Source organism: Puma concolor, chromosome C1, assembly GCF_028749965.1.
Source record: "Puma concolor isolate L17-30 chromosome C1, mPumCon1.1.hap2, whole genome shotgun sequence".
In the NCBI taxonomy this organism is placed as follows: Eukaryota; Metazoa; Chordata; class Mammalia; order Carnivora; family Felidae; genus Puma; species Puma concolor.
In genome coordinates, this window is record NC_141674.1 from 59,004,600 (window position 1) to 59,029,045 (window position 24,446).

Consider the following 24,446-nt stretch of genomic DNA (forward strand, 5'->3'; position numbering starts at 1 on the left):
CACACAAACACACACTGATAAGCCCAAGTGTATGAAAATCTACATGACTTAATCTTTGTGATATCTCATGAGCCAAAAATAAAGAAGTAAATAAGATACCTAACAACACAAACTAGGATTTGGTAGTTTGGATGAAGAGCAAGGTGAAAGCAAGCAGAAAACCTTAATAAAAGGAAGACTTGGCCCCTGTATTCAAGGAACTCATGATTTGGTTGAGAAAAGAGAACAATCTTAAAGGAGAGGGAGAACTACCTATGTCTCCTAGAGGTTTCCTATGAGCTATTTTTCAAGATTCAGAAGAAAAAAACTTGCGTGTGTTTGGCTGACAAAATTAGCTGCACGACATTCCATAGAAAAAGGAGAATCATGTTTTTCAGTTAGAAGATACCACATAGATAGACCAACTCTGATCATACAGATGAGGCAACTAAACTTAAAAGAAGCCATATGTTTTTCTCAAACACACACACCCTATGTGGGACCAGAGCTAGTCTTCTAATATCACTTGTGTGTTCTGGTGAATGCCCAATACTAAATTAGCAAGATGGTACTAAAGTTGCTTGAGATGAGAATATCATAATTAATTTTCAATGTTCCATCAATGAATGGGGATAATAAAGTAATATCAACCACCAACTACTTGTATAGTGCTTTCAAAAATGTCCTTATCTTATTTAATCCTACTAATGTTGTGCTGATGAGAAAATTCAATTCAGAGACGTTTACTGAATTGTCAAGGGCAAATAACAAGTGAATAGCAAATCAGATAATTAGGCTTAAGTGTCCTGACTCCTTTCTTAATGTTGGAAATTTTTCTTTTCCATTATGACTTAAAATTTTTTGCGGAGCATTTTGGTGAAATGATTTTGTTTAAAATATACTTTAAAATATTTTAAATTACATATCTAATATCTTCACAGTGGTCAATATTAATAAAATTAGCAAATTAGTTATTTCAGTTTTCAATGAAAATCCTGCTGAAGGGAGAGTAACAGCAATATTCAAAATTACCACGGTGAAGACAAAATCTGGGATAAGGATAAGGCCATGCATATCTAATTAGGGCTACACAACCTTTAAGGCAGTGATTCCTCTTCAGAGCTTGTCAATGGATCAATATTACTTCTCCAAAATTTTGAACTAAAAATTGATTTTGTCACAACAATTCTTGAAAATTCTAGGCAAAAAAAAAAAAAAATGTTTCAATAGTCAAGGATTGTTGAAAATAAATATAAATAGCTTTTCCTCTAAAAATGGCTTTCAAAGGATCTTCTAAGGGAGAAGATTCCAAACCACTGATTCATGAAAATCCACTTGCAATTTTATACACATCTCATACTGCTATCCAATTCATGTACACACATCCAGAATGGAGGCTGGTTTGGTATGAAAGAGTGGCTTCCAACAGACGAATACTTTAGTGTTTTAAGATCTCATTTCCATCTTCCTCAATAAGGCTAGAAAAATGCAAAGATAAATGTCATTAGTTGCTCCAGACTTTTCCCTGTAGAGAAATACAAGCTATAAACATCAGTAGAGCATTTTACTAATAGCTTAAAGTGTTGGCTTAAAGCATCATTAATTTTACATTTGTAACAAGATCTGTGAGTGTATGCCTTGCATTTTCACTGAAAAGATGCAATCATTAAGGTCATCCTTGCTGCTTTGGTTCTAAGTTGCAAGGCAAAGGTGTAGTACATGCAGAAGTGTAAATACGTATGCATCCACACACACATGTAACGTAATAACATAAAGTTACATAATAGAAAATAACAGAAAGGTATATTCTAACCATTTAGCTCATTTGTGTATAGCATATTGTACTTTTTAGGTGGAGTAAATCCTTTTATTGACTTTTAAATAGCTTCATTTTAAATCTTTCTGGCTGGGTCAGCACAAAGGAAAACAGAAGCAAGATCTTTGTTGTAAGGCAAATGCATCACTGAATGAATTACTCGTAATTAAAAAAATAATAATAACCCTTTTACTTTCAACCTGGTTTTGGTGAGTAGTCTATGCTGCCCCTCTTCTGGTCAGGATTGTGTTCTTTTCTTTCACCCATGTGATGGCAATATTTTAAAATGATTGCAGCTCCTCTTTTAGTAATTCTATCCCTGATTATGTTGTTTCACTATTACGGGCATATAATGAGATGTCAGGCAATTTTGGCATTCACAGGGAAGTAATTATATTGACTTAGCTCCAGTTTTAGATTTTAGCTTTCTAACCAAACATGGAAAGTCATGAGGTTCCTTGATTCATAAAGACTCTCTCACAGTGAGAATTCCTAACCTGTGTCCATAAATTTCCAAGATGTCCACAGACAAAATTCAGGAGGGCTGTACAGTCTCTGACACAATGTAAAAATTCTCTGTGCTTTTTGTGAGGAGGGGATCCATTCCTTTCATCTTATTATCAGAGGGGCCTCTGATCCCAAAGTGGTTAAAAGCCAGTGTTCTATCAGCTATGTTCTACTTAAATCTTATTTTTAAAGGCTCCAATCGGTGGTAATGGTTTCAGAATTATGTTCTTCCAATGTTCTTTTCAAAATAAAATGGAAAAAATCTTATATATTATATTCAAAGCCTTCTTTCCAATATTGTGTAAGAATATGAGACATAAACACTGATTATCCACAGATCTCCCTTACTTGGCCTCAGAAATTTCCAGTAGACTAATGAGTACTCTTGTTCTAATTTTTTTTTTTTTTGCTCAGATTTGGACTTTAAGATTTTCAACCTCCCATTCCATACAAACCAAAGGGTTAAGTGTTAGTCATAGAGAGTATGATCTGAACTTTGTCTTCAAAATGTGTGGTAATAGCTCTATGATTGGGGTACTACAGACTGGCATGAGCTCAGAAAAAACACAGGCCAACAAAGAGACATTTGCCCAGAGTTGGACTGCTTTTTGATAAAAATCATTTTTCAGATTAAATAAAGCTGCTACGGCTCTGTACACAGACCAAATATGCAAAAATCCCATAAAAGACAGAGTTTGGTAAATTAGTTCTTTCTTACCAAGGCAAGTGTCTGGAAGTGTGAACTTAAGAGGAATTATCACAGACTTTCAAAGGTCTTGGGAGAAATGGACTCATTCTCTTTAGATAGCCCTTTGAGAGACATACAACCCCAGGGCCTCTTATCAAGAGCAAAATAAGGATTGGAGGCATCAATAGAAAGATGATACTTTCTAAGAAATTGTACCTCCTTATTTGTGAATAGGTTTATGCGATTATGGAAGTGGATCAGGGCCCATGGTGATCCAGGCATTGTTGTAGTGGTAGCACCACATTTTTGTGCAGTCAGACACAAACTGGCATTCTAGTGCCTGCCACTTTGGGAAATGCCCAAATGATGCCTTTCAGATCCAAGATCCCACAGATGGCCTTGTCCTGCAAACCCTCAGATCCATAGCCATGTGTCTCAATGGTCATGGCCCTTGCCCTAAAGCAGAGGTTCTCATCTGGGAGCAATTAGTATATTTGGCAATGTCTGATTTCTGATTGTCACAGCTAGAAAAGTATTACTAGTATCTACTGGGTAGAGGGCAGGGATACTGCTAAACACCCTGCAATGCACAGGACAGCCTCCAAAACAAATAATTATTTGGTCCAATGTGCTGAGAGGCTGAGGTGGAGAAATCCTGTCATAAGCTCATGCCACTTTTGCCCATTCTGAGAGGAAGTTATAGACTTATGCTCTATTTAGACCTATACTACTCACAGGGCCACTAGAATTTAGTTAGTTTGAATGCTTTGGAAATTGCAATTTGGGGAAAAATGCCCTCCCCTTCCCAACTAACATCAACTCCTTTCTCCAAGACACAGGTTAAATGTCATCTCCTACAGGAAATGATTTCCTATTTTAGCATCACCTCCCTCTTATGCTTACTCTAATAGCAGCTCTGATCAAATTATTTCCTATTTCTCTACTATATTATAAACTCACTGATAGCTGATTTTTCAGAAAAAATCCTTGTGTCTTAACACCTACCAGAATTATTGGCACATAACTGGTACAACAACAAACATGTGTTGAAGGAAGGAATAAGCCCAGAGGACTGGCTTGGATTCTGAGTACCCAACCTCCAAACTGGGTTTATTCAAAACTGTTATGGTGAACACAACAACCTCCAAGGATATCTAAGGATGTCTGACCCCATGTCTGACTGGGCAATGACTCATTTTATGGCATGAGGTTCTACATTGTGATGGTTTAATTTCTGGTGGTTAATTTCTTGATTAACAGAAGGTAACAGAGTAAAGACTATAGAGACCATAAGACCTGGTTGGAAGCCTAGAACCCCCTGGGAGAAATCATGGACAGAGCTCTCCCTAAATACCTTTCCTAAGAGGAAGGAAGGCAAATCTGATGCACTACTTTTATGAGTTTGGCTTAACAGCCTATATTCCACAGAATATCTCCCTTCACTCAAGAAGGATGAGGTGATTGACCTGAATTAGCACATAGCACAGGGGCAGCCCAACATTTGTTTCTACCAATAATCAGCTGACACCAATACCCAGGTACAAATCTATCAAAGGATCTGACTACAAAGACAATTCTTTGGTTGGCTATGTGTAGATTACACTAGAATACACACAAAAAGGGGATGAACTAAATTGAGAACAATTTATAAATATGCTTTTGTATTAAAGACAAAAAATCTGGGATTATAACATGAATGGATATCATGTTGAAAGTGGGAAAAGAGCACCTCAGATCTACAGTAAATCAATGATACTCTGTACTGTACATGATTATGGAATATAAAACAAAATGGTATAATCATCCAGTTAGCATAATGCTGTTGCATATTACATTGTGCTTTTATTTGACAAAGCACATCAAATAGGATTTCAGAAAAACACTTAGCACAATTATAAATAAAATATTCCTGACATGAGTTGGCATCAGGAAAAAAAGACAGGAACATTTCAGAACATTCAACTTTATTTTTCATTGACAAACACAACATAAAAAACATACATTTATTAAATACACAGACTATGACTTGAATGCCATCAAAACTTTGATGTAGTTTTCATAGTCTCTTTTACTCTCCACAATACTGAATACCAGCCTTTAAAATATACTGGAAGATATGTTTAACTATACTTAGGTATCTCCAAAAAAACTTTACACAGAGATGACAAAAGTATATGTTCCCACTTAACCAAGTGTGTAGGGATAGGATGCTGAGTAGGACAGATGGAGAAACATATGCTTTCTATACTGAGCTTCCCATTATGATTAAAAGTGCCAATGATTTCAGTTCTTACTTAAATATACCACATAAGTAGTACTTACACTCATTTATTGTAAACAGATGAAGATAATCAGTGCCTATTTTTAATTTGTTTGTGTAAAGAAATGTTCAACTTTATCTGTACACGAACATTTGGTAAAAGAGGGAGAAAATAAAATATTTCATATATTTATATGAATAAATATGTATAAATATATTTCATATCTATATATCTATATCTATCTATCTATCTATCTATCTATCTATCTATCTATCTATCTATATATATATATACACACATATATATACACATGAAAGGAAGAGAATTTAGCTGTCAGTGATGACTTAAGTGAACTGAACACCTGCTCTTACAGAAAAGAACACTGGCCATCTTTGCTTTGTCTCACTGACACTCAACTGTATGAAGATAAATGCAGTCCCTTCCTTTCTTTGATTCTGAGGAATGGACTAAAAGAATGAAGGATTTTAACAAGTTGGAAATGTATGTTTCCTCCATGTCTTTCCTTACGTTCTTTACCCCACCTCCATCCTTCCCTACTCCACATAAGTACCTTTTCAGTAGTCAAAAGAACACTGGAGTATAAGTCATGTGCATTTTTCTCTGCCTAACATTGCAGCTTTTATTTCTACACAAACTGAAAACATATCAAGAAACTATTTTTATTTTTTTTTATTATTTTTTTTTATTTAAAAAAAAATTTTTTTTTCAACGTTTATTTATTTTTGGGACAGAGAGAGACACAGCATGAATGGGGGAGGGGCAGAGAGAGAGGGAGACACAGAATCGGAAACAGGCTCCAGGCTCTGAGCCATCCGCCCAGAGCCCGACGCGGGGCTTGAACTCACGGACCGCGAGATCGTGACCTGGCTGAAGTCGGACGCTTAACCGACTGCGCCACCCAGGCGCCCCTCAAGAAACTATTTTTAAATAACTATTAAAGTTTGGTGATTGGCTGCCTTTTGTCTAGATATCTGATTCACTCTAATTAAAAGGCCAACATACTTCGTTTCTAAAGCAATTGACAAAGGAATTTAAGAGCTGCACTTACGAAAATAACTTTAGAGGTGGAATCATCTCCCAAATGTTCAAAAAGCTTGAAAAATCTGATTTGTTCCTCATGACGATCTCTTTCCTTCCTACCTTTACTCCCATAATAACATTTTTCCATCAAAACAGACTTAGTAAAAAAGACACTCAGATCCATTTCATGTATTAGGGCAGAAGCATACTAAAAGTACACACCTGTTCTCTGTCCTCTTAAAAACAATCCCAGTTTTACCAACAGTAAATATCTGTTACATTCCTTCTGCTGAGAAAATGAATAAACTGGAGGCAAGGCTTAGGGTGACAGTCTCATTCTTAATGAAAAAATACATAATCCAGTAAATATTTGGGTTGTTGAGAATATGCAACTGATTGATTTAAAACTTCTAAAATCAAATAATTTTCATTCTCAATGAAGAAAATGAGAGACATATAAATGAATATGGTTTGTATCTGATTGAATTGTTTTTCTAGAGAATCAAAATATACTCAGCTTATGGTATCATAATGTAATGGTTTACAATTCACCTTGTATGAATTATAAACCTTTAAATAGAATCTTTGCTTAAGGAATTATAAAATAGAGAATATATAAAGTAAAAATGCTGTTTTCTTTCATTCCTTAAAAGAGTAGAGAACAGAGACAGTGAGAAAGGATGTGTTAAGTAGTGTGGAGTGAGAGATCTTTCCATCTGACTTTAAAATGAATTGTTGATCTCCTTGTGAGACAAAAATTCTTTGATTCTAGACTTGTTCAAGTCTTTCAGAGATAGGCATAGTCTCAGTTTTCTCTTTTTTCACTTTGAGAGTAAGGCCACCCTGCACTATTCTTTTTACTTTCTTCAGTTTTATTCAAGGTGGACTCAATCCAAAACAGACATTCAGGGAGGACATGTGAAAGGTTTTACTTGATCACTGTAGATACGAATTCCTTGTAACATCGAAACTGAAACTTTTTGGGTAGGAGTAATTCAGCTGAATATGAACTTTCTCATGAAATTAGTATCCATGTAAATGCCAATACAATGGAGTTTTAATTTTACAATTTCCCCTAATTCTCTGTTTCATGCTTCAGTAATCACTGCCTATTCGTTAGAATAGAATACTGAGCTGATACAGTTTTTAACAAATGTGCATGTGAGCTTTAGGCTGATTCTCAAAGTTTGTAAATTGGCTCTATCAAAACCTATGTTAGGAAACATCACAGCTATGTACCACCTCTTATGAGAATTTTATTGCAACTCAGAAAACAGTCCTCTGGACATAGCCACAGTATTAAAGAGTCTTCATTTTTTAAAATGATATAATCTCATTCATTGAACAATTCTGCACTTTTATTTAAACCTCAGTTTTAGCAGACTTTGAGAAATATGCAAGCACAAAACCAGCAAGAAAGAGCATCACTGCATATTTGGCATGATTGATCATCTAAACGTTTCACATGGGTAAATCGTAGAAATTTTAGTTTTTCCACATTAAACTTTTATCTGTTCGTACGAATAATTACTCTGTAGTCTTTCTGTGTCACTCATCTTCTGGTATCCTGTTTATCTCAAGAAAAGCTTTCAAGGTTAAAGGATTAAAAAATAAACAGGCAATATATATGCCTACAATTTCAAAGATCAAAATGTTTCTACTTTCTGTCTCTGGTTTAATCCCAATACCAAAGAACTATTAAGTGATTGTTGACATGGGGAGATTGAAAGTTAATCACAAATTAGGAATCAAAAACACAAAAATATAAAAAGTATCAATAAATAAAAGGTCTAATTCACTTGAAAATCTATTATTAGAATATTGCCACAGATTGACCACCTTTTAAAAATAGTGATTTGTCAGAGTTTCTAGTCAGTCCATTACTCAACATCAGCATGGCCCCGGGGTCTCTTTCAGCTAACTTTTACATGAGCTTACTTAATTCTATTCTATAACGTGGTCAAGAGATCTTTTATGCAATAAAGAAGTGTTAAGTAGAAATATATGTTCACTTTTTGATTCATAGCCATTTAAATCTGTCACAATTAAGCACAGTTACTTAGAATATCTTGAGATACAGCATTACGTAAATTTCATAAATATTAACACATTTTGTTTCCTCCATTTAAATAGTTTTAAGATATCCACCACACTAATTTTATCTGAAAAATAAAATGTTCTTACCGGATAGCATGCCATCATTTTCTTCTACAACACAGCATACTGTATAAACTCATCGTTTAGAAAATCAGCACTGCTTTGTAAAATCTACAATAGACGATTTTACATATATTTCTACATTGCACTCAGTCACTTCTTCCCATGTGGTTTCCTAGACCTCTATTATTTTTAACCAATATTGTCAAGTTAGGAATTGTCACAATTTATGCACACATTTTCTTTTCCTGCTCAGATATATATATAGATCAATTAAGTATATGAGAATGAATTTAAAGGTCAATAAACTTAAATTTGGAAACAAAGGTTTTTCTACAGTGACTTTAGATGCCTGCTTCCTAACCACATCTAGGGCCTTTGCACAACATCTCTGAAATCTAATCTCAACTACCATCCAAAGGCTGAAATCATTTGGGACTTACATTTCTTATCTGGTTTTCTCTGGATGAACAAATGGTTGCCTAGATAACAAAAACACACCATTTATGTAATTTTTCCTTCTCTACTTCCTTTTCAACCTTGTTCAAAAGCTGCCATTTGTCCACTCCTACCATGTATCGCTGGGAAGATATTTATTTTGTCATTAAGGATAAGTTTGAGGCTGTTTTGTCTTTATGTATTTCTGTGCTTTGAAGAAAAGTGATATTTCTTTGACAGTAATCTCCATTACCATTTGGAAGTATCGGTCTCTTAAATTATTAACACAAAAAAAGCACTTTGTTGTACAGCAATATGATACTACACATTTGAAGATAAATTCATATTTCTGTAATTAAATAGGCAGAGATCATTCACTTTATCAGTTTTATGGACTGTAATGGCATGAAGCACTTCAATCATATGGCAGGTGCCTCACTGATATGCACTGAGTTTTGGCAGACATTTATTCATTCATTCACTGAATACATTCTGAACGCTTTCTATGTTTCAAGTGTTGGACTAGGTGCTGGAAGGAATAACCCAATGACACTCATACCAGTTAAATTCATTCTGTGTGTGTGTGCATGTGTGCATGTGTGCGTGTGTGTGTGTGTGTGTGTGTGTGTATCTGATTATAACCCAGGACCAGAGGACCATTCAAGAGGTAAAGCTTCTTTACTATAAGGTCATTTAAGTGCACTTTTTTTTTCTTGAAAAAGGAGGTAGTTTTGTCTAATTCTTCATGAGGTGACCTGTGGGAAACCCAATTCTATAGCATAGAGAGATTTTACAATGGGGCTTTAGTATTAGGTTATTTATCATCATTTTTTCTAAAACATAGGCAGTACAACCGCCATGAATTACATAGGCACTCTCAGCAGATCTTGTTTCTCACTCAGCTTAACACTTTGCTTTAAATTGATTATTCCTGATTGACCTGGGGTGGTTTACATATTAACCTAATGCATATATTGTACCTGTTGAAATCAATTCTTCCTCAAATGCCTACTAAACACAGGGGAAAAAGTAGTACTATAAAGAAGTATAAAATAAATCTTAATTTTTTTTAACTAGGAATACAATAAGATAAGCTGTAAATTAAGATCTTCATGAGAAAATGTTAATGAGTTTGCAAAATGAATGCTCCAAAGAAAACAAAGAGCATTTTGTGCGGGTCCAAATTAAAAGATTATTGTGTTTGTTGGGGAGATTCTTTTTTTTTAAGTGCAACTCTCAAAACTTAACGTAATGATCTACTTGTGCCCAAAATATATCAACCTTAGCCATCAAGGTTTGTACACATGTAGACTAGAAGAAAAATATATTGGGGCGCCTGGGTGGCTCAGTCGGTTAAGCATCCGACTTCGGCTCAGGTCACGATCTCACGGTCCGTGAGTTCAAGCCCCGCGTCAGGCTCTGGGCTGATGGCTCAGAGCCTGGAGCCTCCTTCCGATTCTGTGTCTCCCTCTCTCTCTGCCCCTCCCCTGTTCATGCTCTGTCTCTCTCTGTCTCAAAAATAAATAAACGTTAAAAAAATTAAAAAAAAAAAAAAGAAAAATATATTAATAATAAATATTTAGATAAAGAGGGAACAGAGAAAGTGCTGTGAGGGGTCAACCTTATTAATTTTCTTATTCTATAAATAGGCCAAATTCTTTATGGAACCTTCAAAATATTTATCGGTCTTAGAATCAGAGTTAGTATTTAGATATTCCAAAAGACTAGAGAATACTTTTGGTGGAAAAATCAAGGAAGATAATTAAGCACAGTACCTATATTTAGTTCTCCAATCAGTTGTTAAATAGCATTTTGAAAAACCACTACATTGACTCTCAAGATCAGATTCATGAATCTTATCCAGGCTTGTAGGAATTAAAAACGTATTAAAAAAGAAGAACATTTAGTATTTGGATAGTCACAAATCCCACCATATTTGAAATAAATGGAATTGGCTGTCATTTAGATAATGAGTAAACCTAATTACCAATACAACCAAAACTTAAACTTTGTACGTTCAGCAGATAATTTATAGATTGAGCAATATGTACATCAGTACCACCAAATATTGTATACATTATATGTTTTTATCCTAATGCAACTTTTTTAAAAAATATACAGGGAAAAGAGTGACATGGAGAGAAAGAAAGAGAATACAGAAGACCAAGGTCTTTGAACAAAAGCAAATCTTTGCCTATCTTTGATGATCTATGCATTCAATCCCCCAAGTACTCAGTATACTGGAATATTAACTTTTCCTATCCCATCCCCACCACAGACCAAGATCATTTATAAAAAATGTGTTCATCTCATAAATAATCATATATTCAGCTACAAATGGCAGAGACCCAAAAACATTAGACTGTCACTAATATATTTTCCTTTGTTTGTATTTCAATACTTTTGGCACACAGGGGATTATCTATGCTTCTGAGACCATTTAGCCTTATATCAAAATTCTCCTTCAATGCATAAATGGTGGCATGCCAGAGATGCCTAAATTCACAGTAAGGTTTAGGGCTATTTGTTGCCAAAAGCTGTGAACATGCAAGTTGATTAGGTGTTCTCTTTCATGCTCCTGTCTGTATTATTTCATTGGATAATGAGATAGGCTGCCCTTTCTGTCCATCATTAGAGCAGCTGGAGACAGCATTTGCTACCTGGCAAAACTTTCGAAGAAGGATCTTTCTTAGCAGCAGATAAACCCAGGGATCCAAGATCTGGTTCAGTGAAGCCAGGCGAACAGCTATTAAGAAGAAGTTGCATTCTTTCAGCTTTTCAGTGTGTGTCTTGCAGTGCTCAACAGATGTCTGATTGAAGATCATTTTCAACATCATAATCTAAGAAAGAGGGACAAATAATTGTTCCAAAGATTAACAAAGTCACATGTATCTCCTCTGCACAATACTTTGCACATAGCTTACAGCAAATTGGTTGTTGGACTGAAATGATTAATTCAGGAAAAATTTATATTCACAGGACACAGCCCTGAATGAATACAAGACATTCCTACAGATTTTCCCTCATTTTTGGCATTTGACCTAATGCAGTCTTTTAAAAAGTACATGTTCTCAGGATCTTGGTCCTTGGTATTTAAGATGCTTGAAATCTCAAAAACACATCTCAAAATTAGCCAGAAAGTACCAATGGGTTGACACCCTAACGAAAGCCAACACTTCAACAAACCAAAACAAATTTACTCTTAAACTTCAGTAGTCCTAACTGAAGCAAATTACAGAAAAAAAAGTAGAAGCAAGAAAGGAGGAAATAATACTTATTCTTAGCATTTTCTGAATCCATAAATTTGCCAGGACTCCATCAAGTTCTTTATATGCATTTAATAAAAAATTAAGAGAGATAGCATTACAGTTTCCTTTTTACAGTTGCTGCCAAGGTTTAATGATGTAAAATGGCTGAGCCAGACTTCAACGAGGTTTCCTAATACCACTTGACCTATAGGGCTTTGTTTTTTTTATCTCTCCCTTCTCACCATATACACATGGTATATGTGGAGATGTATGGAATGTACTGGAATGTAAACTTCCGGAGGGCAGGATTTGGGACTATTGTTTTCCCCACTAATATATTGCCAGTACCTAAACCAATACTTAATAAACAGTGCTTAATAAATATTTGTGAATAAATAGGTAATATGACATATATATAAATATAATATTATATGACATATATCATATAAATATATTTATATATGAATGAATAGATATTTGTGATTTCCATAGAAGAGAAAAGAATGAAGGTTCATATACCTCTGAAAAGATATTCAAGCTCATTAATAATCAGAAAAGTGCAAATTATGAGAAAATAAGAACCATTTTACACCCACTAGTTTGACAAAAATGAAAAAATGAGACTTTCCCAAATGTTAGTATGGATGTGGAGAAATGAGGACGCTTTTACACACCATTATCTGGAAAAGTGAACTGGAACACCCACTGTGGAAAATAAAGGCACTGAAGAGGATGAGACAAACGAAAGATTTGAAGAATCTTGTTTCTTGGAGAAACAAGCACGATTTCCTCTGCTACCTGCAAGCAATCCTACTCCTAGGGATATACCATCCTGAATTCCTGCCCCGGGAGTTGTGCATAGGACTGTTCATTACAGTGTTATTCACAACAGCAAAAAACAAACAAGCGAACAAACAAAACACAGAAACAACCCAAACACAGGTTCATATTAGCAGACAAAGAAAGGTGCTGACTTTATAACTGGCTCCTGAATTCATCTTTCTAATTGTGCTGCACGACTCTTAAGCACTTGAAATGTGGCCAGGACAAACTGAGATGTTGGAATATGTAATGATTTTATAATGAAATGATAACATTTTGATACATTGTGTCAAATAAAATGTATTATTAAAATCAACATTACTTTTTTTTTACTTTTTAAAAATGTCACTAGAAAAAAAATTTTTTTTAACATTTATTTATTTTTGGGACACAGAGAGACAGAGCATGAACGGGGGAGGGGCAGAGAGAGAGGGAGACACAGAATTGGAAACAGGCTCTAGGCTCTGAGCCATCAGCCCAGAGCCCAATGCGGGGCTCGAACTCACGGACCGCGAGATCGTGACCTGGCTGAAGTCGGATGCTTAACTGACTGCGCCACCCAGGCGCCCTGAAATGTCACTAGAAAATTTAAAATTATATATGAGGCTTTCATTTGTTTCTCACAGTCCATTCTATTGGACCCAAGGTTTCTTGTGAAGCCCACACTTATTTGGATGTCTGTCCTTAGGTCATATATCTCAAATTGAGGTCAACATCTCTGAACATCTAAAACACTCTGGACCACAAACCCACAATCCCAGCAATGGCACTTGCTCCCTTATACAGTCATGTCAGTTTTCTTCAAATCTTTCCTTTGTCTCATTCTCTTCAGTGCCTTTTGCTCTTGTTCCAATCTCATCCTACTTCAGCTCCTTCTGTCATCTGAACTATGGTAACAAAAGACACCCAGATGGTGCATACAAATGTCAGCACACGACAGATTCATCATCTTAACTAAATTCTAGCTCCGATCAAACCCGCACCAGCTATAAAAACTTCAACTTGGTCTAACTGGACAAATTTGACCACAGATTCTTAAACCAATCACTGGCAAAACAGACAGAAACTTCCAGGTTTTGTTTAGGACAAATTCATCCCCTGGGGCTTAAATCATGGTCCTTGACCACATTACCACCTAATACCTGAGCAAATTATGGTGATATAAGCAAATAAGAACAGGGGAATGGGTAGACAACCCACAGATAGTCATATATTCTTACTCTGTAATTTCTTTCAAAGGAATTGTTTCCAAGGGATTTATACAATAAAAGCAAAAACAGCTGTATAAATAAGTCAATATTTAGCGAAGCATTATCTATATTAGTAAGAAACTAAACACATAAATTTCTAACATCAGGAGTAAAGTTTAATAAAATATTGCTTATTTGGATACTAGTATATGTAAGAATTAGGTGAAAACAGAATATAAAGTAGATTATGTATATAAAGCTATATTGTTATTATAATTAAATTCTGTGAAATACATAGACTTGTGGAAGGCAATGGAATTATTACTATTAAGCAATAATTTACCATTAAATAATTATTAAATTATTTTAAAAGTTGTATGTACATAAAAACATTTCAAACAATTTATGAAATTCTTTGAAAGGAAGTTGATGATAACTGCCTTCATTAATAAGCACGAATTATTATACACCAATTTTTTTTTAAATAAGTAAATCTATGTCAGTGTCTTCTGATGCTGGCTCATAGTCTTGTGAACTGAACACTACCTCTCACTGCATACACAGATGGCCCCCAAAGATATCTATGTCCCAGTTCCTAGAACCTGCAAATACGTTTTCACACATGACAAAAGGACTTTGCAGATGTGATTCATGATAAGGGTCTTGAGATGGGGAGATTCTCCGGGATTACCTGGGTGTGTTCAGTGTAATCACACGGTCCTTAAAATCTGAGAATTGTATCCAGCTGTGGGGAGAGGGAGATGTGTGTACAGAGAATTGTCAGTGAGATACAACATTGCCAGTTTTGAACATAGAGGAAGGGAGCCATGAGGTGAGTTAAGGAATGGGGATGGCTTCTAGAAACTGAAAAAGGTAAGGACATAATTCTCCGAGCTCCTTCAGAGCTTCTAGAAAGGAATGGAGCCCAATGGACACCTTGAGAGTAACCCAGTAAGACTCATGTCAGGGTTCTAACATACAGAATTGTAAGAGAAGTCGGTCTTGTTTTAAGCCCCTAAGTTTATATTAATTTGTTAGAGTACTGCAGTAGAAAACTAATACACCCACAGAGTGAGCTCTCAAAAGAGGTGGAGAAGGGATGGGGAGGAAGTTGCTTGAAAATGATTTACTGTCTCTGATAGATAAAACATCTCAGCAAGCTTGTTTACTTTGTTCACTTTTATTAGGAAACTTTTTTTTAACATAAAGTAAAAGTAAACTTCATCCTAACTCTTATTTAAATTACCTCAATTTCTAAGTCTGTAACATGTAAAAATGAATTCTTGTTATTCTATCAGTTAGATTTCAATGTGTTTGATTAAAAGGGATAAAATTTTATTTTCAATCAGGTTGTTTTTAAGAAAAACATACATCTATTATTTCTTTTTTCTCCGTTTATAAACTATTGGAAAGGTTGTATCTAGCTCTTTTAACCCCTCACCTCATCCAATAATTAAATATATTTGACCACCTACCATATTTCAGGAAGTTCTCTGGGCCTGATCTAGAATGATCTAAAAACTCACTTCAATTACATTTTCATTTTTTCAAATATAAAATAAAATAGAAATTGTCCAACTTCTTATAATCAGGAAAATTTACAAAATTACTAATTAAAGTGGGATTTCAGTCATTTTACACAGCCCTCCTTGATTATTTTAAGTTTTTATGGGGCTTAAAAATATAAATTATTATTAGACTATTATAGGTTTCATATGCCTTACATTGGTTAGTCCCCTGTAATTTCCCATAATTTACTACGGACAATTCAGTGATTATGAAATTATGAAACCAAGCTCTGTAAGCAATAGCTGGCGCATGGGGAGAGACACTCCAGCTTTTCCCAGAAATCTTGAGATGTGCAATATGACAATAACTACAATTAGGGACAGAAAGCATGATACTGTCATTTCCAAATGGCAGCAGGGATGGAAGTAGGACTCCCAAATCCATCTTATTTTGAACACAAATGCAAATTAGCATCCATCTGTTGATTTCCCTGTATTTCAGGAGCTAAACAGTGATTACAATTTTTGCAAATATTTTTCAGACATTCAGACTTTGGAAGAAAACCTTTGGCATGAATATGTAGATTTCTAGTAGAATTCATTTTTCCTATTAGTCCAATTCAATTCCTTACAAGGGAAAAGGGACAAATAAAAACCAGGGTGCTTAGCACAGAGTCTACTTTTTTGGCAAATGCATGGATAATCTGCAAGATTGCTCTGTCTGAACAGCCTCTTGTAATGATCTGGTCAAGGGAGCGGTTAAGACTAATTCTGGGGGCCCTGATAGCAGCTTTTCTGCCAGCATCTTCCCCAGGCTCCACGTGACTCTCCCAGGCCTCTTGCATCTCCCCGTTTATCAGCAGGAATAGAGAGCTCTTTTTGTGCCCGCGATAACCAGAAACCCAAATATATCAGCATCCCCTAATTTCTCCATCCCTGCCTAGGGTCAAGGGCAACTGCTTTGCTCCATCTAAACAAAAAAAGTCTCTTTCCCAGTGATAATGACCTTTTCAATGTGTAAAGCACTAACCAAGGAGACAGTTTTTAATATGCTGCATTTGGATTTTGTTTTATTGAAGCAGGATTTATAACTACACGTTTAAAAATCTTTGGTACTTCACTGCTTGATTCAAAAATGCCTTGGGTTATAGGTCATAAATATCTATTGAAGATGATAAATGAGTAAACCCAGAAAAATTAACTTGTAGGGGAGGGAATAAAATTGTGTGAGAGAACTTTCCTCACAGCCAATTTTTATCTATGATGTTTTGTTTTCCATAATCCTTTGTTGTTAGGCTATGGAGGATAACCTGCTCTACTGGAAATTCCCTCTATCGTTTAATAAATGTACTACGTTATAATACAGTGAAACCTGTCTGGGCCCTTTAAATCACTTAATTACATAATTTGAAGGATTATCATGGGAAGAAGCTTCACTGGAGACTTAAGAAATAATTGCAGACTTTCCAGTCTGGTTACAACTCTGTTCTCCAGTTGCCAAATCACCTCAGCATTCTAGACTCTACTGTTTCAGAAGCTTCTCCTGCCTTATCTAATCTGAAAACTGAAAACAAACAGCTCATAAATGTTTAAAAAGTTACTAGAAGTCATGTTATTGCATCTTTACTATTATGTAATTTTATAAAATTCTTCAAAATAATGACAAATGAAGAATCAGAAGAAATAAATTCTACTGCTGGCCTGGCCACCGTGTGTGATTTTAGGCAAGCCATTTACTCTCTATGCTTTAATAAACTCACTAGGAAACCAAAGGGCTGGCCTGGAAGGCATCTTCCATATACCTCCATGGTTAAGTTTTTTCTTAGCAGTTCTGCGGCAGAGCTGGAACATGAATAAGGAGTTAATGTGAAGAAGAAAAGAAGCCAAAAGGTAAAATATGTAAACAAAAGATAAAATTACTCTTCAGGAAAACCCCAAATGTGTCTTTTGGAAAACAGCGGAGAGAGGAAAATTACAAAGTTAGAAAATGGACAACTGAATAGTACAAGGAACTAGATTCACAAAGCTTTAGGGGAAGATTTTTTTAGAAGTAACTGACTTTGTCAAACACTGACCAAGAGTTAGAAACCCGCCATGAATCTGACTCAGCTCTGTGTCTAGGTTGGGGACCAGTTAACTAACTTTGGATCTTAAGTTCTCCCTTCTCTAAAACATGATTAATACATGCTTGCTGAATATCTTCTCCATCTATTATAGTGCAGTTGCAAAAATTAAAATGAGATGAGAATAATTAAGGTCTTTGATTTACAATGAATACCTCTTCCCAAGCCCCACGCTATTGCAATATTGCATATGCTTCCAGAAGAGAATCCTCTGACGATCAGGGATAGAAGAAGAGTGGATGCTTGAGGAATACTAGGAAATGAATGCATTATCTGTATGTCTGCTTTCCTTACATTTCTACCTGAGTGGTTTTTTTTTTTTTTTTTTTTTTTGAAAGAAAAAAATTTGAACTTCAAAGGTGTTTGGTAATGCAGAACCATTAACAAATCACTGCACAGGAAGACCTCCAAATCTTAAAGAAGCCTGCATTCTGTCACCACTTTATTTGGTACCTAAGAATTACCATTTCCTGTCAAGTTGCATGAATTGTAAATTCTGTGTGATTTGGGTCAGTATAGCCCAGTGCATATGTTATGTCTAGATAAATACCTTTCTATTAGAACAGTAAAAAAACATGTCGGTAACTAAGTATTCAAATTCTGGCTGAAAAGGGAAAAGCAAAATCTACACTAAAAGTATGTATTCCTTAGATTATGGGTGATAAATTAACTTTGTGATACACATGTCAAAAGAGCTACCTTCATTACTTTTCAAACCTTTACATCTCAGTTGTCAAGAGAAAAGTCTAGAAAATATGTCTTTGTCAAGGTTTTAAAAACATTCATCCTTGCAAATATTTAGATGTAAAACAGTTTCCTTTTTTTGCCAAAATACAGTTGCATTTAAACCCAGAATTGCTGAGTCCTATTACCCACTCAGAGAACCACAGTATTAATGACAATTATAGTGGTGTATGGTGACAGTACCTATACTTGTAGTGAGCACAGCATAACATATAAACTTGTCTAATCACTATGGTGTACATCTGAAACAAATGCAACATTGTGTGTCAACCCTACTAAAATTTTTTAAACAGCAGTCAACTGATTAAAGAAGGAATCAGAGATGTGGACTAAATTTTGTGTGCAGGGCTATTTACCTCAAAAGAAAATTAGGAAAACTTAAAAGGCCAACAGTAAGGCACAGTTTAAAGTCTGTAATATCCATTGATTTGCATACTATATATGAGATATGCATAATACATATGTATTTCAATGCTGCCATTTAAAATGATGTTTTTGAAAAAATTAATAATGAGGAAATATTCAGGATGGTTTTTTTGTTTGTTTGTTTGTTTTTTATTTATTTATGGGACAGACAGAGACAGAGCATGAATGGGGGAGGGGCAGAGAGAGAGGGAGACACAGAATCAGAAACAGGCTCCAGGCTCCGAGCCATCAGTCCAGAGCCTGATGCGGGGCTCGAACTCACGGACCGTGAGATCGTGACCTGGCTGAAGTCGTATGCTTAACCGACTGCGCCACCCAGGCGCCCCTCAGGATGTTAAAAGTAAAAACAAATGTTTATTACATAGTATAATCGAATTTTCAAAACATCTCCAAGTGGTGGGGTGCCTGCGTGGCTCAGTCGGTTAAGCGCCCAACTTTGGCTCAGGTCATGAGCTTATGGTCCGTGAGTTCGAGCCCCATGTCGGGCTCTGACAGCTCAGAGCCTGGATTCTGCTTCAGATTCTCTGTCTCCCTCTCTCTCTGCCCCTCCCTCACTTAGGCTCTGTCTCTCAAAAATGAATAAATGTTTAAAAAAAATAAAAATAAAACAAAAACATCTCCAGGTGGGAATTAGGGAGATTTATATTTTCTTCTCTATTTTTTTTTGTTTTCCAAATTCTCTGCAATAAATGTGTTATTTGCACACTCACAAAAGAAAAGCATTGAATTTAGAGTAGTTGGTAGCTTCTGTATAAACAATAACGTATTAAATAATTTATTGATAAGATGTTAGTGTCACAATCCATCCTGGAACCACCACATGGTCATTTCAGTTTGAATTCTTAGGTAGTCGATATGTGCATAATTTAACAACCAATAGGTAAACAGTGTGACACTCTATAATTGATCAAAACATTTAACTTAATCATCAAATTCATTACGGCTTATTAGAGGGAATGTGATGTTTAGTGGTCAATTACTGGCTTCTGTGATTCATGGACAGTACATTGAAACATATCCCTCCTTGTGCCACAGCCTGTATGCAATGCAGGCTGACTGTTGTTCTAACCTGATATGATAAATTCTCATTTAACATTATTTCATGTCAAAATGACACTGTCTTCTCGATCTATGCTGTGAGAGGACTTCATCTCACAGGGTATCCACAGAGACACATCTTATATGTGGGATGGACACTGGGTGAATATGGACATATTGGGGTCTCTCTGAATTCATGGTCCCCAAACTTATTTCACTCCCTAGTCACCTCTCTCTCTCTCTCTCATTCTCCACAGTGAATGAGAATAATTCTGTGATACAGAATCATTCACACATCTTCCACTGTCCTTCACCTCACAGAGGAAACAGCTCTTTGGGGGCCTTTCACCTTCTTGCCATCAAGTTCAGCATCTTTTGCTAACCATTCCTCCTTTCCTCTTGTTCAAAGAGAAGAGGTGTTCCATCTCCTACCTAAGACTAACGTTCTATCTGTGCCCCGGATCTTATCCATCATGAATGTCAAAGACCTTACTTTTTCAATTATCTCCTTCTTCTTTACCTTTAACTTTTGGCTTTTTCCCAGTATCATATTAACATATCTAAATTTCTCCTACCTTGAGAAAATAAAACCTTCTGCAGAATTCTCACATCCCTGCACATACTGCTGCAGAAGTTACAGCTGAACTTCTCAAAAGAGTGTCTATCTTCCTTACGTTTATTCTTAAACCTATAATAGCCTGGCCTCAGTGCCCACAAATATTCAAGAAGCACTGTTCCCAAGGCCACCACCAAGGCTTCAAAACCCACCAGACACTTACAAGTCTTTCTTGAAACACTCTCTTCTCTAAGATTCAGGTTCCCAAATGTACTGGTTGGCATTTCCCAAATATACCCAAATATTCAATTTGCCATTTGATTTGATTTGGTTTTCTTACTAATTTTCCTGCTACCTCTCTGGGTGATCCTCTGCAGTCTCTTTTATGGCTCCCGTTTCCCTACCCATCCTGAAAATGTTAGCATTTTGGGGTCTTATCTTAAAAAATGGGAGGCTGCCTCCTCTTCTTGCTGTGCATAAACTCAGTGGGTGACCTCTTCTACCCCGATGATTTCAGAATCCATCTATGCGCTATAGGCTATACCTCTTCTCTGAGCTCCAGACCAATTAATTTATCTGCCTATAGCACAGCTCTGCCTAGATGTCTTACATCAAACTCAACAGGCTCAAACGTAATATTATTATCTTCTTCAAAGCTGCTTCTCCACCAATCTTCCTTATTTCAGTAAACCCAACTCCCTAAAACAGAAACCTAAGAGTTATCCATGATTCATCTCGATTCATTCCTCTCTGCTTCTCCCTCCATTCCACCTCATTATCCATATTCCTTACATCCAATCACAAAGTCTCCCATTAACTTCCTAATATTTGTTTAATCTTTCACTTCTTTCATCTTCATTCCTATTGACCCTAAACCCAGACCACCACCATCTCCTGTCTGAACTACCACAAAAGTCTATTACAGGATTTGTTAGCTTCTATTCCGAGTCCCTCCATCCTGCTTACACAGGATGCTCCTAAAATGGGAATGTTACTGCTGTTTCCCTTTGAAAAGTTCTGCAATAGCAAAGTCTGAAGTCTTTAAATGAACATGCAAGGCCCATCACCACTCAGCCCCTGTTGAGCTCACATCACCACTCTTTACCCTCACATTTATATCCCAATCATCTTGAACCTCTTTGAGTTCTTTAAAAGGGCCAGTTCCTCTTGCTTCTGCACTTTCACAATATGGACCCCCAGGTCCTTCAACTGCCATTCCCATCTTTACTTGACCAGTCCCAATGTATTTTTTTGTGTAGGCTTGAAATGTCAATTTATTTGGTATCTCCCTTGATAAAAGCCCAGCAGGTAAGTTTTAATATGGACTCCCCAAATTCTCTACTTCCTTTATCGCCACTAAACATTTCATATTGTTGCTTGTTTTTAATTATCAGTCTCTCTTAATACATTAACATTATTACAAGAGCAGGGATTATTTCTGTCCTTTTAGGTTTACCTGAGGAAGCAGCTAACACAGAATACATTACAGTGTATATTCATAAATAATTTTGAATTAACCAATGAATGAATGGTAGGACGAGTACCCCCTACCCATATGGGGGTACAGGATTCTAGAGTTTTTATCTAATGTACAAATCCACCAATATCTATCCCTATTCAAGACTCTGGTCTTGTTTTTGTTGTTGTTGTTGTTGTTGTTGTTGTGTTTCTGCTATTATAATTACTCAGAATAACAGCTTCAATTTAGGTACTAAAGGACTTTAGGTACATACATCTTCTTATCACTCATGATTTTAAGCAGAATGTTCACAGCTACAGTAGTAACCTGGAAGAAACTGGAAAGCTCCGCTGGAGAATCAATACAAGAAGCAAATATTTAAAATAAAACATGCTGAATCAATAAGAAAGAAAGAATTCTTGTTATGTATTTAATAACATTTTTTTCCAGAAATATAGCTCAAGACAAAACCCACAATAAGACGTGCATAACAACACGGTCTTTAAGAAGGATATTTACTATCAAATTTATAATTTATAGTAAGTCAAAAGTTCTTTCATTGTTAAAAAAAAATGTTACATAGGATTCTAGTGTTCCTTGCTTAAACAATTCTTGCCCACAAATATGAAACGATATCTTATACCTATATTATATTAAGTATTTAAAATACCCTTCAGAGTATCACAGATAACACATAAATAATAGTTTAATTTATTTGTAAAATTCTCTGTCAATGTTAGGCTTCTAGTCAGCGTTAGCATAGGAACTTCCTAACATTTCATGTAATTCATTTTCTTTTTCCCAATACAAAACACATCTTCGGAAAATTCACCAGCTTTTTCTATAGTTAACTCTTGTTGTGTGGACTGTAAATAGGGGCTAAGTAATTGTGCAGTGCCAGACCCACAATGGGAGGGGCTTAAGGTGTCTTGCGTTGGTGTCACTTTTTCTTTGACATTAAAAAGAACATTCTGTGATTTCCCAATCATGACAGGATGGTCAGTCTCCAATGCCTCAACCTTTCTGAAGAGAACTGTGTTCACTAAGTTAAACCTGCATTTTTGCTGCTCGTGTGAGAAAGCCGCAATTAAACACTTCTGCTGACTCTTTCACCTTTTGGGTCTACCAAGTAGCCGCACTGAAGACATTGATTCCTGCATCCCACTCAGCTCACTGTGCTGTTTTAACAGGTACAAAAGTTTATAGTAAACAGTAAAATACTCAGACTTATGTAAATATTATTTGTTTTTATTTTTGTTCTTCTTCAGATGTTAAGTATAACAAAAGGAAGCATAAAAGATCCTCTCAATGGGGCATCTGGGTGGCTCAGTTAGCTGAGCGTCCAACTCTTGGTCATGGTCAGCTCAGGTCATGATCTCATGGTTCCTGAGATCCAGCCCTGCAACTGGTTCTGCACTGACAGCATGGAGCCTGCTTGGGATTCTCTCTCTCTCTCTCTCTCTCTCTCTCTCTCTCTCTCTTTCCCTTTCTCTCTGCTCCTCCCCCAACTTGTGTGTGTGCATGCTGTCTCTCTCTCAAAAGAAATAAACTTTTTAAAAAAGTCATTATATATTTAAAAAAAGATCCCTTCACTGTTGCCTCCTCAGTACACAGATTCTAATAGACTGTGGCTATGACTTACCACAGAATTGTAACTTGCTATGTCCTTAGAGACACAGGTCCCTTTGTAACACCATTATCCCTTAAAATTTATGTAGCAGCTTTGTAAAACGCCTTCACAATCATGCCTTCCTTTCATGTACCACATATGCAGCAGGTGAAAACTATTGAGTGCCTTGTGTTATTTACATTGCAAATGATAAACTTTAGTTTTCAAAATGCTCTTCTGAAAAGATTGTGCTTTTCATTTTCAGAAAATCAGACTTTACAAAACCACTTAAATTACAGTTAGCAGTTACAATTTTGTACCAGGTTTGAAGAAACTTTAAACAAGATCGAATTCACACAACATGGGATGTAGGAAAATGGAAACTTGTAACCTATTCATCTTCTATGTTTCCCCCTTTAGGCTGCTTTTGTCTCATCTGTTGGTTTAGTTGGATTCATACCATTTGGTCCAACAGCAGATTAACTAATAGGAGCCAGAAGAAAGCAAACATGAGGAAGAAACCAATTCTTCCCATGACTCAGAAGCCAAACTCCTATAAAGACTATAGGCTCCTAAGAGAAGATAGTCAAATCCCAACGACTGAATCCATTAGCTCCCTCTCTCCTTAAGGTGTGAGTTCCCTGAAGGCATTTTTACTGCACTATATGGCTTCCCAAGGAGGACCTTCAGCGAGTAATTTATAAAATTATGCCTATTACTATCTTAGAGAATGTTATTGATTTCATTTTAAAATCTATATTTAATGTTAGCATTTTCATAAATGTTTTTGCAGGAATTGGTAAATAGATGTCATTAGGATTTGTAAATATTCAGTT

General features: G+C 35.9%; 1 protein-coding gene and 1 long non-coding RNA gene across 15 annotated transcripts in view; one reads left to right on the forward strand and one right to left on the reverse strand.

The window, feature by feature from the left end:
• Positions 1–24,446, forward strand: part of LOC112868308 (uncharacterized) — a 362,521-nt gene that overhangs the window by 320,346 nt on the left and 17,729 nt on the right. For all 7 annotated transcript variants that reach the window (XR_015254796.1, XR_015254792.1, XR_015254795.1 and 4 more), the window contains one exon: positions 22,996–23,191. This is a non-coding gene — a long non-coding RNA (uncharacterized LOC112868308). The remainder of the gene's footprint in view (positions 1–22,995; positions 23,192–24,446) is intronic.
• The window catches only part of PTGER3 (prostaglandin E receptor 3), a 181,818-nt gene that overhangs the window by 137,066 nt on the left and 20,306 nt on the right, over positions 1–24,446 (reverse strand). For 7 of the 8 annotated variants that reach the window (XR_015254789.1, XR_015254787.1, XR_015254788.1 and 4 more), the window contains exon 2: positions 11,548–11,727. Coding sequence is in view for 5 of the 8 variants with exons in the window: in XM_086717276.1 (XP_086573402.1) it covers positions 11,548–11,727 (180 nt within the window). In the remaining 3 variants the exon portion in view is untranslated. Of the gene's footprint in view, positions 1–10,753; positions 11,728–24,446 lie in introns of those variants that run through there. The other variant, XM_086717278.1, reaches the window with a different exon arrangement.